The sequence below is a fragment of the Rhipicephalus sanguineus genome, chromosome 5 (genome assembly GCF_013339695.2).
Source record: "Rhipicephalus sanguineus isolate Rsan-2018 chromosome 5, BIME_Rsan_1.4, whole genome shotgun sequence".
Taxonomy (NCBI): Eukaryota; Metazoa; Arthropoda; class Arachnida; order Ixodida; family Ixodidae; genus Rhipicephalus; species Rhipicephalus sanguineus.
This window is the reverse complement of record NC_051180.1, coordinates 54,135,263-54,149,523: the sequence shown is the minus strand read 5'-3', so window position 1 is coordinate 54,149,523 and position 14,261 is coordinate 54,135,263. Positions and strand designations below refer to the sequence as shown.

Here is a 14,261-nt window from a genome sequence, read left to right as displayed (position 1 = left end):
GTCAGCAGTCGAGCGCCATAACCACTAGACCACCGTGGCGGGGCGCCCCGTTGGTCTCGAGGCCCAGGTTGAATTCCTCACAGGGAATAGATATTAAGTGCAAGAGCTTTTCTTCGGATACCCTTGCCCACTTTGGCCTGGCTGGCTGTGTGGCCTAGATACTACAAAAGCAGGGTGTGTGGTCACGGTACCTAGGCCAGACAGTCGGGCCGAAATGGGTAGCAATGGCTAAAGAAATGCTCTCGAATTTATAAAAACCACTAAAATATAAGCACTGCACAATGCAGCACCCCTAGCATTTACAGAGAAGAATACAAAGCCACCCGAGAAGTTACTCAATACTGGAATCACCTGGTTGATAGATAACCCTAGCTTCCTCAACAGCAACTGAACATGTGTGCAGTACTCACGGATTGAAATGTGAAAATTTAGGGCTAAGTAATGGACATACTTTAGCTTCATGTCATATCGGCATAACTATGACTAAAAAAACACTAGCATCAGAGCCTTGATTACTGTTAGTGGCCAGATTTGCAGCGACATGATGCAGTTATCACAAGAAATTGCTCATAGCAGTCGTTCTAATAAAAAAACAATGCTGCTTTGCAATCTTTGAGCACCCTACATTACATGCCACCACCCATTAACCCTTTCGCTGTCACTGACGTACCTGTACGTTTTCACGCTCCGTTCCGTCCACACCCCCCCTCCCCCCCCCCCGGCCCCCCACTGCAGTGTCAGAGTCCTTCAATCATACCAGTTGCGACACTGCGTTCCAAAACCCGGACATTCCCATGGCCGATTCTATGGGGACCCGCAGATTGTCGTGCCATCTGGGAGCAGGAATACAAAACACTAAATCACCACGGTGCCACGCCTGCGTGCGCTTCTCGCAAGCTGCTCAGCACTGTACGCAGTGCTGCCGTCATCACGAGCGTTTATTAGTTGATTTTTTGGTCACCAGATGACTCGACAATCAGCAGACCTCCGCAATTTCGGCCATTGGGGTGTCCGGATTTTGATATATGAGGCACATGGGGAGTTTCGCAACTTGTATGACTTAAGGGGGGACGTGGGTCCTAAAATTTTTTCTTTATTTTTGAGTCAATATGAACAAAACTTCACTGTCTTGACCAGTTTTTTATGCTGATTTCAAATCTGTAATTAGTTTTTTAATAGCTGCACTAGTTCAAAAGATCTCGAGGTTCGAAAAAATAATTAGTGCCTGCTTCTTACGGGGCTTTTAGGCAATTTCGACCTACTAAAACCAATATGTAAGTGCATGGGCCCAATGCCCAGATCATGCTGTAGGGGGTGATGCTATTTTTATTCCCTTGAGAGCACTGTGAAGGTCAGAAAACAGATGAACATTCACTGGTGGTTATTTTTTCTGATTCACTCTCATTAGTATCTTTAATTAAAATTTGTAAAATGGTGCTAGAGTAATGCAAATAGCATCACCCCCCAGATCGTTTCAATACGAGTAAAATGATACCAAATTTGTCATTTTTACTCAGCAACAACATGGAAAAAAACCCCGTAAGGCTGAGTGCGTTGAGCAAAAATATCAAACTGAGAAAAACGCATTTGAAGTTTCAGACAACTGTAACTTTTGTGGAAGTGCAGCCACAGCACTAGTGGTTATATCATTTGATAGGTTTCTTCTTCACGAGAACAGCCATACCAAATATGTGACCATGACCTGCCAATGTACTGGCAAAATCTTCTTATAAAGCCACATAGTGCACCCAGTACCAGAGTGATAAACTCCACCTTTAGCAATTCATAGGCCTGTACCAATTCCTTGCAAGCTAAAGAAATACAAAATTTGTCTATGAATGTGGCTTTGCAACAGGCAAATAAAATAGAGAGATTAAGTCTAAAAAGCACGTGGGTTATTTATTAAACCAAAAATCAGTTATTATTGTCCAGCAATAGCACTTGGCTCAACAGCAGGCAAGGGCTGTACTCGGGGTCCCCTGCTGGTTTGTGTAATTTTGAAAGTCTGTGCTTGGTGTCACTACTGTATAAGTGCTCCTTTTGCAACTTCCAATGTCAGTTTTTAACCTTCTCAAGGCTGTGGAGCACAAATCAATTTCCCAAAGTGTAACACGGCGTCTCTGCAATTTCGGTGTTGCTCTGTCAGGTCGTGGTTGAAGCGACTACCGTTGCACCCTTGTCGACAGTATTTGTGGCCCTAATTTAATTCATTTCACTTCAAATTACATTAATTATCTTTAGCACCACTATCACCAGCTACCTTCTACGAGAAACGCTTCTCGCGCGAGTCGCACCTATGATAATGAAGCACAGGCTTTGAAAGCAGCCTATACCCTCTGCCTTGAAAAATGTCACTGCTTGAGCCGAACTCGGAACGAAGCACAAGCCCAAAGAACGTTTTTATCACGGATAAGTCCACGCGGATAAATTCTGTGCCATTTTCCTTGCCGCCGTTCACCAACATCCAACGGCTTGAACTTCCGCTGCTTCGTTGCGCGCTGCGATGCCAAGCACTCCTCCCGTCGTCGTATCTCCCGCGCACTCGGCAGTCCCGCATAGTATGCCATACGAACACGGTTTCGAATGCCACTGAAGCGTTGCCTAATGATCCGATGGCTGCAGCTTGACCAAGGGGAACCGGGCAGTTCTCGTAGACTCGACGCTCCGGTAGCGACAAGTAGTTTCGGCATCGCGCCCTCGTACGCTTCGCGCGTCTTCTTTACACGAGAATCTCCGGATGTGCCAGCACAAAATAAGGTAACTGTGTGTCAGCGGGCCGCACGAACGCGAGCGTAAGCAGAGGAAGATGACACTTGTAGCGACACACGAGCACACGACACCGGCAACACGGCAGCCGTGAGCGCAGAACAAAAATACAAAAACAAAATGGCCGCCTCGGGTTGCGCCAGCCAATGGGAGGCGCGAGAGAAGGGGCTCGCCTCGCGCGCGCGTGCTCTGGCCAATGAGCGTTCTACAACCACCCTTCGGAAAAGCGCCGATAGCGGCCGTTCTGTTGCAGCGACGCCATTTTGAAACGCCGCAAAATGTACACAAAGGAAACAGCTTCAAAACAAGCCAAAGATGGCTGCGATCAGCCAGCTGCTGCGCCCGAGGCGCGCGCGGGAAGTTTGAAGAAATTTTGCCTGTTGAGATGCATTTTGCGGCTCCCGTGGCGTCTTAAAAATAAGTTTTAACCCATTTCCCGGGCGAAATCGGCGATAATATTTTGAGGGCAGCTGCTTAGGGGTGCAAACATGCCTAAAATGCGTTTTTCTCAAAACTGATTTTCTGTCCATTTTTTACTATTCTAAGACCCGCGTCCCCCCTTAAGAACTCTGGTGTCACTAACGTACAGGTACGTTCTCCACTGTGCGCTAAAAAATTCGCGCCCAAGCGCAAAGCTGGCGTGATTAAAACCTCGATATAACGAACACGGATATAACGAATTATCAGTTATAACAAGTAAATGAAGAATAGCCTTGTCATAGCTACAGTGTTGAAAATAAATGGTTATAACGAATTTTCGGATATATTGAAGTTATTTTCGTGGCAGATATGACTTTGTTATAATGAGGTTTGAGTGTAATTCTACTGGTTGCACCATCTGTCAAGGCCTTCTAGAAGCACGTATTTTCACCCTTCACTGTGTTGGTACGTGTATTGAAGAGTATGGAGCGACTACCCCCACTCTTTGCTGAGGGGTATGGTCGCTCTGCGCATGTTACTATCTCGGGCAAGGCGACCATGCAGTGCTCGTGTGATTAAGAGTACAAGGATTGTTTTGCCATTTGCTGCAGGTTTGCAGGTCTTTTCCTTTTTTTTTTTGTATTCTGCTGGCATGTTTGCTACGGCGCGTCAAGCTTAGAGAAGCATGCTGCTGTCTCGATCACTGCTTTCGCTCGCTCGCCGCGGCCTCGCTTGCTGCCATCAGCAGTAAACAAAGTTTTTGTATCCCATTTCCATCCCAATCTCTCATCTCAACTTCACAATGTGCCATTTCTCTGAGTTTCAAGCTTCCCTGATATTCCAGCAACCAAGCCGAACCTGAGGGTGCGTCACGGCAAGAAACACCTGACAGTGAAAGGGTTAAATGCACAACTTCTCTATGAAAGCACATTCTTTGCAAGAAATCTGTTACCAGCACAATTTGGCGTTCCCAGGATTGTTCTACAATGCTCACAGCTGAGTCAATTCAACACGGCAGCACTTCAAAACAGAAAGCACAAGAAGCACACAACAAAAGTATATTTAACAGGTGGACGTGCCTTTTTCATGTACTCAGTGACAGGGTTCTGCCTCAGGAACTCCATGCTCTCCCGGTTGTAGAAGCGCTCAGTGTCTTCCAGGAACGTGTTCTCAAATGCATCCTTGTACACGGACAGGTTTGGCCCCTTGGCCGACGGATCTTCCTCGTTTAGACCAAGCTCAACTGCAGCAAACGAAGGCATGACCCAATTTCATCAAACACTTCCAAACACATTCCAAAAATTTTAATGAGCAGCTGGTTGCATGTGACCACGAAAACGATTCGCTCACCGTAGCAGAACATGACGCCGCTGACCAGTCTCGTGTTGATCGGCTCGCCGTTCCGCTCCTTTTCAATGAGCTTGAGAACGGCATTGGTCACCTAAGCAGAAGGAAGACCGCAGAGGAAATGCAGGCGTTAAAAAAAATATGGCAAAACAAAAGGCCTAGCTTGACGTACAAATCACTACAAAAGCATGTTTCTAAGTGAGCAAACAGTGCCAAAAAATGGTTAATGAAGTTTTTTGGCTTCGCTTTCCCCATTTAAAAACTTGTGTAACCAACTGGCCTCGCATACTGCACCTCAAGTGATCCTATCAAGGTACACACCTGCTTGTGCAACGGTGTAAAGAAGCAGTCCCTCCAGGAGACCAAGGCCAGCTGAAGAACAATGAAACAAGAAAAGCATATGATGCAATGCTGTAAACATGAGAACGGTTACTACTGCATACACTGGAACCTCATTCTAGCAAAGTTGCATTTGACACCAAAATACTCATCATACGCAAAGTCTGTTACAGTAAAAGCTCGTTAATTTGACTCTCGTTAATTCGGAAAATCGGTTAATTCGGACACGTCATCTGGTCCCTGTAAATATATGCATCACTCTATGAGACTGGGCGCTCGTTATTTCGGACAGATTTGACCGCAAATCGGATAATTCGGCGACTTTCGGGCCACTGGCGAGGCTTGAAAACGAAAAAAGAACCATTCGGAACAAAAATGAAGCTCAAACGCAGCATCGCCATGGACATCAATTATCGGCTTGGCTTGACTTGAGACTGGTTGAACGCCTTTTCTTCGCGCGTGATGGCGTGTGTGTGTGTTTGGCACGGTGTCATTTTTCGTTGCTTTGTTGCCGTTGGTGTGCTGCATCGTTGAACGCCGTTTTATCGAGGAACAATTCAGTACGGCTCCTTTAGCTTGATCGTTGCTGGTGCTTTTGTGCTGACTTCTCGTGTGAACGCACTCTCTCCGCCGATGGCAACGCCGGCGAAGCGGCCCAAGTACGAGGCGAAGGACTTCACCACCAAAGTAGAAATTTTGCGTGCCCTGAAAAATGGGCTCTCCCGGCAAAAAGTAGGCAGTTTTAGAATAGCGTACGCTAAGTTAGCGTTAGCGGCCCGCTATTTCCGTCACTTAACGGGAGCCCGCAAGCGGTTAGCGTACGACGCATGCGCAGTTGCGCGAAAAGCCAACGCAAAGCTTTGCGTACGCTATTCTAAAAGTGCCTAGTATCTCCTGTGCCATGACGTCGGCAAACAATACGACGTGAGTCTCCTGAGCGCAGTTAGCATTATTCGCGTACGTGTGGCAGAGCACGCCTGTGCACGCCATTGCCAACTGTTTCAGGCACAGTGGCTTTGTTGTACCCCACTCCAGCAATGCCGCAGTGGCCCAAGTGTCGCCGAACGACGGTGCCGATGACGGGCAGGATTTCGGAAGTGTTATGCCTGTTGCAGTGACACTCGACGATTATATCGGCATTGATGGCGTTGCCACTGCCGGCTCTCTTGACTGATGAGCAAATCGTCAAGGAAGTGATGCATGGCGACGAATCCGAGAACGAAGAGCCTGAAGAGGAGCAGCCACACAGGCCCCCTCGCACTATGAAGGAAGCCGCGGAGGCCCGCGTCGTCCTTAAAGAATTTTGTTTTGGCACTGCAAACAGCATGCGAGCTGCTGAGCACCTTGAAGGGCTCAGAAAAATTGTGTCCGCGCGAATTTCTGCTCGAAAACAGAGACGCATCCGCGATTACTTTGTAAAGTAAAGGTATGTTGAAAAAACTCTTGCATTTATTGTGTTTATTTCGACCATTCGATAATTCGGACATTCGGTTAATTCGGACATTTTTTCCGGTCCCTAGAAATCCGAATTAACGAGCTTTTACTGTATAAATGTATGTATTTTATACCATAATGGTAGTGAGATTATATTTACTTTGCTATATTGGAAATCTTATGTGTATGTTTGTTATATCAAGGTCAAACTGTTTGCACTGAAATAGACAGTAGGAGCGGTGGGATCGAAAAGTTTGAATTATGATGGACGAAAGCTAGAAAAGAAAAATATAGAAACGAAGCAGGCGCACCTGGTATATCTCGTAGATGTTCTTCCTTCCCTCATCACATTCTCGCTTGACCCAGTGCCGATTGAGATAGGAACAGATGCCATTGAGCACCTTACTTGAGAACTGGTACTCTTCCCACTCCTTGGTGTAGAACCGTAACACATCTTCGTCCATAAGGTCGATTCCATCCTGCATATCAGGCACGCCACTTATAGCAGCACTGATGAGTGTTTGCAATGTCAAAAGCACTAGATCTCAGCACAATCTAAGATAAACAGCTGCCAAGAGATGATGCTGTTACGAACTGCAAGCATGCTAACGATTTGCAGCGCATCATAATACAGTAGAACCCCGCTGTTACGTTCCTCACTGCTGCGTTTTCCCGGCTGTTACGTCGTTTTGCGCCGGTCCCGGCATAGCTCCCATAGGATACAATGTATTGGGAACCCCGCTGTTACGTCGTAACTGTCGGACCGTTCCCGTATGATACGTCGCGAAGTGCGCTCGGAGCCGACCGAGTGACTACCGAAGAGAGCGGCCATGGTGCATTTTCACGCAGCTTGGCCTGGTTTGACCCTAATATTAGCCGCATGAGAGGCGCAAGCAACAAGATCCTTCAATTGATGCACACAAAAGCGTGGCCTTCGAGATTCATATTGCAAAGATGGCATCTATGACGTAGTTGCTCGCGAAAGCAAGGCCTTCGAGATTGGCATTTACTATTGACAAAAGCATAGCCTTTGAGATTTGTATTGCACAAACATGGCGTCTATGACGTAATTGCTTGCGAAAGCAAGGCCTTCAAGATTGGCATTCACGTCTGCCATCGCGTTGGCGTAGACTCATCATCATCGTTATTTGTCGGAGGACGGGAGGAGTTCGAGCTAGTTGGAGCTCGCATGGTCGTGCGCGCGGTTCGCGGTCGGACTCGCCGCGCTGGTCGCGATTGCGTGTGCTTAGTTCTTTCATGCCTACAGCTGCTGGTGTTAAAAAAATCACATACGTTGATTACATTTCTGTGGATGAGGCCGTCCCCAGCTCCGCGTTTCTATCCATCGACTAGATCGCGGCTGAGCGCGCCAATTTTCGTGCTGCTCGTTAAGCACTGAAATAAAATTCTGTACCACTAAATATTTTGGCGTTTTTCCTGTTTTTCGGCTCTTAAGTTTCCCGTCTCTTACGTTTATTTCCTACGGTCCCTTCAAAAACGTATCAGCGGGGTTCTACTGTATACACACACCAAAGACTTGCAACGCTTCACAATAAAGCTATACAGTCAAACACGGATATATTGAACTCGAAGGGGATCGCGAATTAGTTCGATATATGAAAAATTCGATATAAAAAAATACAGGCCCCCTGAGATCTTACCAGTGGCAGATGATCACCTACAATCGGCGCATTCAAGAATGACAATTATTTCTGCACACACGATGCAACAGAATGCTTTATACGCGTGAAAAAAAAAAAATCACTAATCTTGGCCTGCTTCTTCATCTTCGAAATGAAGTGGAAGATGCTGGCCTCGATCTTATCGAGGCTGTCCAGGTGCGACAGCCCGGTTCCCTCCATGTCGCCGCAACAACGGCAAATCAAGCCGAATGCTGCCGCCACTTCAGCGGCGGAGTATGCGCGTGTAGCCGCCTCCGCCTCAGACGATCTTCGTCGCCACTTGAGTTGTCGGGCTGGGCATCCTGGGTCCCTGCAACCGCAGCTACAATGCCCTCGTCAGCGAGGCTCGCAACAGCCTGAACATTGCAGTCCGCTTTCACGAAATCGTCCGCAGATACTTCAGGTAGAACGGCAGCCGAGAAGAGTGACGACAACTTGCGAAACGCGTTGTCTATGCTCTCTTCGTCGCCATCTTCACCGGTTTCCGCAAGTTCCGCCGTCACGAAGCCTGCCTTCCGTAAGTAGTTGGCCACTGTGTTCTTGCACATGTGACAACTCACGAGAGTGAACTCCGCCAACAAAGCGCTCGCGATCAGTCGCGATGGCAGCAATGGCTACTCGGGCTACCTGCGAGGGCAGCAGCGATGTACGAAAGATACGAGCTGTGTTTGGCTGAGCAAATACGAAAGGTGTGGGCTGTGGTTGGCTGATCAAAACTCGCAAAACAGCAACAAAAAAAGGCGAAAAGAGGAGGCCGCCGAGTCCTTCGTTCCTGCTCTTCGAGCCGGCGGTAACGCAGAGAAAGCATGAGAAAGAGAAAGAAAAACAAGGAAAAAAAAAAGCAGTTCCACAAGTTCGAGAACGCGCCCAACAGGAGTACAGTCCGAGCCCTCTCGCCCTCACATTTTTCGAGCTTTTCGGGTGTCGGCGGAGGCGCCGTGCCGCGAAGATGGCGAAAGTCACGGTGCGCAGCGAGTGCCAAAGCGCACCTTCCAGCTCGCACGACGTTCCATATATCTGATGGCGGGTAAAAATACAGTTCGATATAAACGTGCGAATTTCTATAGTTCTACAAAGGATTTTTAAGGGGATAACTTGCAAGTTCAATATAGCCAAAAATTCGATATATGTGAGTTCGATATATCCGTGTTCGACTGTATAACGAAATATCGGTTATAACGAAGTAAATGAAGAATAGTCTTGCAATGCATACAGTGTTAGTAATATACGTTTATAACTAGAGCTGTGCAAATAGCAAAATTTTGGGTGCGAAGCGAATTCGAATATTGGAAGTGTGAGTGCGAATCGAATCGAATATTTTTCGAATATTTCTCGAATGTTTTTCAAATACTTCGAAGCAAAATTGCAGAAAAAATGTTAGAGAGGATTCCTAAACATATTCTTATGAGATAGCAACATGAAAGTGTTTCTTTTCACTAGGTTGATGAAGCACTGCTGGGGTGGTGTTTCATAGTTGTCTTATCAAGAATGAGGCAATGTAGAGGCTGAATTCGATTTATGTACGTATTGACACTAGCCGAATTAACTTCGCATCTAGCATGTGCATCCGGCGAAACAGATGCGTCTGAGATAAAAAAACAGATACAGGACGGCAGATTATTGAGAGACATGAGAAAATTTTCCAGAACGTTCACATATCTGCAAACACATTTTCAACAATAACACTGTAAAAAAATAAAGCGAAAGGTTGAAGGCAGATACGCTAAAGGACAGAAAGAGCTCCATTACAGTGAGAACTTTTTTGCAGAGAAACCTCAACTCCAACAAATTTCAGAGGAAAGAGTAGGACTTACCCTAAGAAGCGTGACAAGGTAATTCTTGAGGAACTCTTTCAAACGTTTGTACAGCTCATAGCCAACAAACTGGGCACCACCAACAGGCTGGTTCTTCTTGGTTTTGGCTGCTGGCGTCCGCGAGCCGCCTTGATGTACGCTGGTACAGTAGTCGTAGACATGTCTGTGCAATTCCGACTGAGTCAAGGAACGCAATTCCACAAGCGCAAGCATCACAAAAACCGCTAGCTCATTTAGACATAACGAATTACAGAAGCTAATCTAGGTTAGAGTTACCGAAAACATGACAGTGCCATTTGGCTGTTCATAGCAGAGCAGCTTGTTCCACCCTCCGACAACACCACTAGCTGCATTTTTCTCTTTTTCCAGAAGCAGCGTGCTTCAAAAGAGATGTCAGTATCAGTCAAAATATACATGAGAGGGAATCGTGGAGGGAATCTGTACCAACACATTCACTAAAAGCTTGATCATTTGAATTCAGCTATATAAAAATCCCACCCAGGTTGAACTTCTGCAGTCCCGTATATTCTTATGCAGGTACGACTGGGTAATTTGAAGCAGAATGATTTTGGGTGCTAAGCGGCATTTCTTGATCAGATCACAATTTTGCCACAAACCGCAGGGTGGGACAGTCCTACAGAGCTACAATGCAATGCCACATAGCGATGTTGATTGATAGGTGAAGCACCTTAGCCTCAACGCTGCCAGCTCGAAAGAAAAAAACATCTATGCCCCATAGTATGCTTTGAGCAGTGCTGGAATGCCCCCCTGCAGAGAAGACATCCTTCACTGCAAGAGTGCTCACACGCGGGTAGCACATCGCATGCTCCTCAAAGCGCCAGTGTGCCAAGATGCAACCATTCAACAATTCTTCCTGGCAAAGGAAAAAAAAAAAGTAAAGGCCAGCATGACAGAATCCACGGTGTATGTGGACTTCCGATCAGTAACTTGCGCACTGAAGCTGCTGGCGAAGTGCTCGCCTGGTACACCTGCTTCGAAACCTTAATTTGAGAACGCTAAAGGTCATATTTTCCAGCCAGCCTACCCCACTAATTCAGTCAGACCAGCCTTTATTAATTTCTTCCTTTTTCCGAGAAAGAAGGGGCAAATGGTCGTATCACAATGCGCTGATTCTGCGAGGCGCATGTGACACTCTGCTCGCACGTGACCACTGTGTTGCAGTGAGGAACATCTCCACGGGCACATATTTCGACTGTCCGTGAGGTGACCACACTTTCTATTTTGCACTGGGAGCAACAAGGCTGGAGTAGTCCAACCATCAATAATCAACGTCGTTATGCAGCACTGCGAGGTGGCTCCGTAGGGCCACTGTTTCCCTGGGTTTGCAGCAAAAGTGAGATCCGGTATTGCTGAAAAATGAGACTCTATAAGCCGCAAGCTACCAGACACGGCAAACCAGCATCTGATTACTTTCAGTGATGCACAGTTCTCTGGATCCTGTTTTTTTTTTTTTTTTAATGTTCAGTTAATTTGAAAACACTCATTTGAAGATTTTTCGCGGTCCAGTGACTTCAAATTAACGACATTTCACAGTCCCTTGCAATCCCTACATTCACAAGCATAGACACAGTGGCTGTTAAATATTTGTACGGAATACAACAATGTGTCACATGATCGGCAGTAAACTAGAATAGCTGGCTTATGATCATTAAACTTAAGCTTCCAGTAACAATACTAGTAATACATTGGAAAAAGGATACGTGTATAGCTGCATGTAGCGGGTCTTGGACATGTTCTCCTGCTTGTTGGTGTACACCTGCTCGATACCCTCCCGCAGGTCGCCCCATATCTGGTCCAGGTCAATCTGCTTGAGGCCATGGCTGTTCTGCGCACGCACTGACTGGCTGCCAGACGCCATGCTGACCGGCTCTGGCCCCCACCCTCTAGTCAGCTCTCCTGCAGAGGCCACACGTTAACACACAATGAGACTGCAGAACCACAGAACTTGTGTTCGCTGCTGATCTGCAGAACACAGTGTGATTCGTCTATACCTACATTCCTCCATGCAACAATGTAACAAAATAATATTACGTTTGTACTGCTATGCCTCTGCCCAAATCTATAGTAAAATACTTTGCACAGCTCCCCTTCGGGTCAACAATTATTTTTGTTTCCGCATAAGCAGGAAGTAACAACAGGTGCGATAGGAGTACATCACACAATCAGGAAGATAAAAGATGGTCAACATGCGAAATGGCACATGAAAGGTTCCGCTGTGACTGCTCGTTCACTTTTGTACAGGCACAGGTAGCTAGCTATACATGGCCATTCCTTTGAACAAACACAGCAGTAGTCAAAACCATTATCTTTCTGTTTATTCCTCGGCGCTTTGGGTTTATAGCAATGCGATATCCCGACCATAGGTCGGCAAACTAACTCATGAGTCTACTCACTCAGACTCAGGTCGGGCCGCGAGTCAGAGTGAGTCCAGTTGAGGAAGATATTTGAGTCCAAGTGAGCTCTAAGCACAAAATATATTTCTTGACCGAGTCTGAGTGAGTTCCACCTTTTATTGCCGACCTATGGTTCTATCTACTCATCTTCAGCATTACTACCCAAAGATCAGCAAAAAATGTAAAGCTCACTCAGACTCACTCATGAAATATACTTTGTCCTCAGAGCTTACTCAGACTCACTAAAGTTTTCTTCAACCGGACACACTCGGACTCCGACTGTAATGCCCTTGGGCGCTGTGGGTACTATGATAAATAAATAAATGAAAATTTGCTCAGCCGGATTCACTCGGATTCAAACTCACTAAAATATTACTCACTTGGACTCGCACAGGCTCAGACTCGCGGCTCGATCCGAGTCTGAGTGAGTCGACTCACGAGTTTGTTAGCGTATAATTAGCCTTTTCAACCATGGTGTCAATGCTTTTTAACACAAATATCTCGAATAATTAGTGCTCTATTTGACGCCTTTTGATCTCAATTTCAAATATGAGTTATCTGTGGTTGCAATCCAGTAAGGACACTTTTATTGAAACAGATGACTCACACGAGTTATCTTTATCACATTCGTAACCCACGCCTCTGATAAATAAATATTGAGCTGGCGTATGACACTAGTGCTTTGAAGTATGTGCGAGTCGACGGGAGTATAAACGTGAACCGACATTATGCTGATAGTAATGCTCAAGTCCTGCAGATAAAACCATAAGAGGGCAATAGACGGCGGAGCTCACTCAGGCTCACTGAAGAAATATATTTTGCGCTTAGAGCTCACCCGGACTTAGACTCAGCAAAATTTTTCTCAACCGGACTCTCTCAGACTCACTAAAATTTTTCTCAACCGGACTCACTCAGACTCAAACTCACCAAACTAAATCTCACCCAGACTCAGACTCACGGCTCGATCTGAGTGAGTTGACTCACGAGTAAGTTTGCCGACCTATGCTTATATCGGCTTACATTTATACTCAGGTCTATCCAAACATCCCAATGCACTAGCGTTCATGCACCACCTCAATATTTATTGATCAGAGGCTATAGATAGGGCGGTGAGGGGTGCCATGACCTTCTCCCACAAACTTTTTCATGGGATGTTCTTAATAAAACATATCTCGTGCAAGTCTCATATTTCATAAAATGTCTTTACTTGATTGAAACCACTGATAACTCTTATTTGAAGGTACAGGAGCAAAAGGCGATGAAAAAATCCGTAAACAGGGGGTGGATGCTTGAGCAGACATTTCTGCACTTCACCTCAGCTGTTCGCATTGAAACATGGATAGCTATTCGCTTACCACGCTGCAGGCGCAGGTTCCATCACTCACAGGTGCTCAACTTTCATAATGGTTTCTATGAAGTCATCGTAATCGCCCTTCAATGTTCCTTTCAATAAATTTCATTTGATAGTTGCGCTTGTCGTGTCCATTCCGTTCGTCCGTCCTCTAGCTTTGTTAAGTCCCAGTTAACTGCAGCGCATTCCCTCCCAACACTAATTGTGGAACATTACTGGACTTCTCGCACTCTGTGGAGCGGCATTCTTATTGATAAGTTCACTCTGTGGAATTGTATTCTTATTATTTGGTATAAAAAATTAATAAAAACAAGATGAAAGAAGTTGCATTGTTCTTATTCCGAAGTTTACTGATAAAGTGCTCACCAATGTAATCAGTGTCAGTTTGCAAATGACAGTTAGACCTTTAAGGACAATGTTTGAAAAAATTGAGGAGAAGTTGCGCAACAAACCTGCATAAAAAACATGGTTGATCCCTCCGTTATAGGAATCAGAATAACACGAAAGTAAAGCGTGCTCTTACAGAAGTAACTGAATGTTTACTGTACATTGATATAAGAGAGTTTGTACAATGTATATTGATGTCTGGCAGCTATAGCACCGTTTAACGTGGATGCACCCACGTTGATGATTGGTGGTACATCTCCATCCCGACTACTAATGTCCATGTTAAATGATTAAACAAACCCTTGTG

The 14,261-nt window shown here is 45.8% G+C and overlaps 1 protein-coding gene across 2 annotated transcripts in view; it reads right to left on the bottom strand.

Moving 5' to 3' along the window:
• Positions 1 to 14,261, bottom strand: part of LOC119393633 (cullin-1) — a 61,280-nt gene that overhangs the window by 39,572 nt on the left and 7,447 nt on the right. For both annotated transcript variants that reach the window (XM_049416300.1, XM_049416301.1), the window contains exons 3-8: positions 11,524 to 11,719; positions 9,803 to 9,965; positions 6,618 to 6,785; positions 4,855 to 4,905; positions 4,537 to 4,627; positions 4,266 to 4,429 (exon numbers count right to left, since the gene is read on the bottom strand). In XM_049416300.1, the coding sequence (XP_049272257.1) occupies positions 4,266 to 4,429; positions 4,537 to 4,627; positions 4,855 to 4,905; positions 6,618 to 6,785; positions 9,803 to 9,965; positions 11,524 to 11,681 (795 nt within the window). In that variant the 5' untranslated portion in view covers positions 11,682 to 11,719. The remainder of the gene's footprint in view (positions 1 to 4,265; positions 4,430 to 4,536; positions 4,628 to 4,854; positions 4,906 to 6,617; positions 6,786 to 9,802; positions 9,966 to 11,523; positions 11,720 to 14,261) is intronic.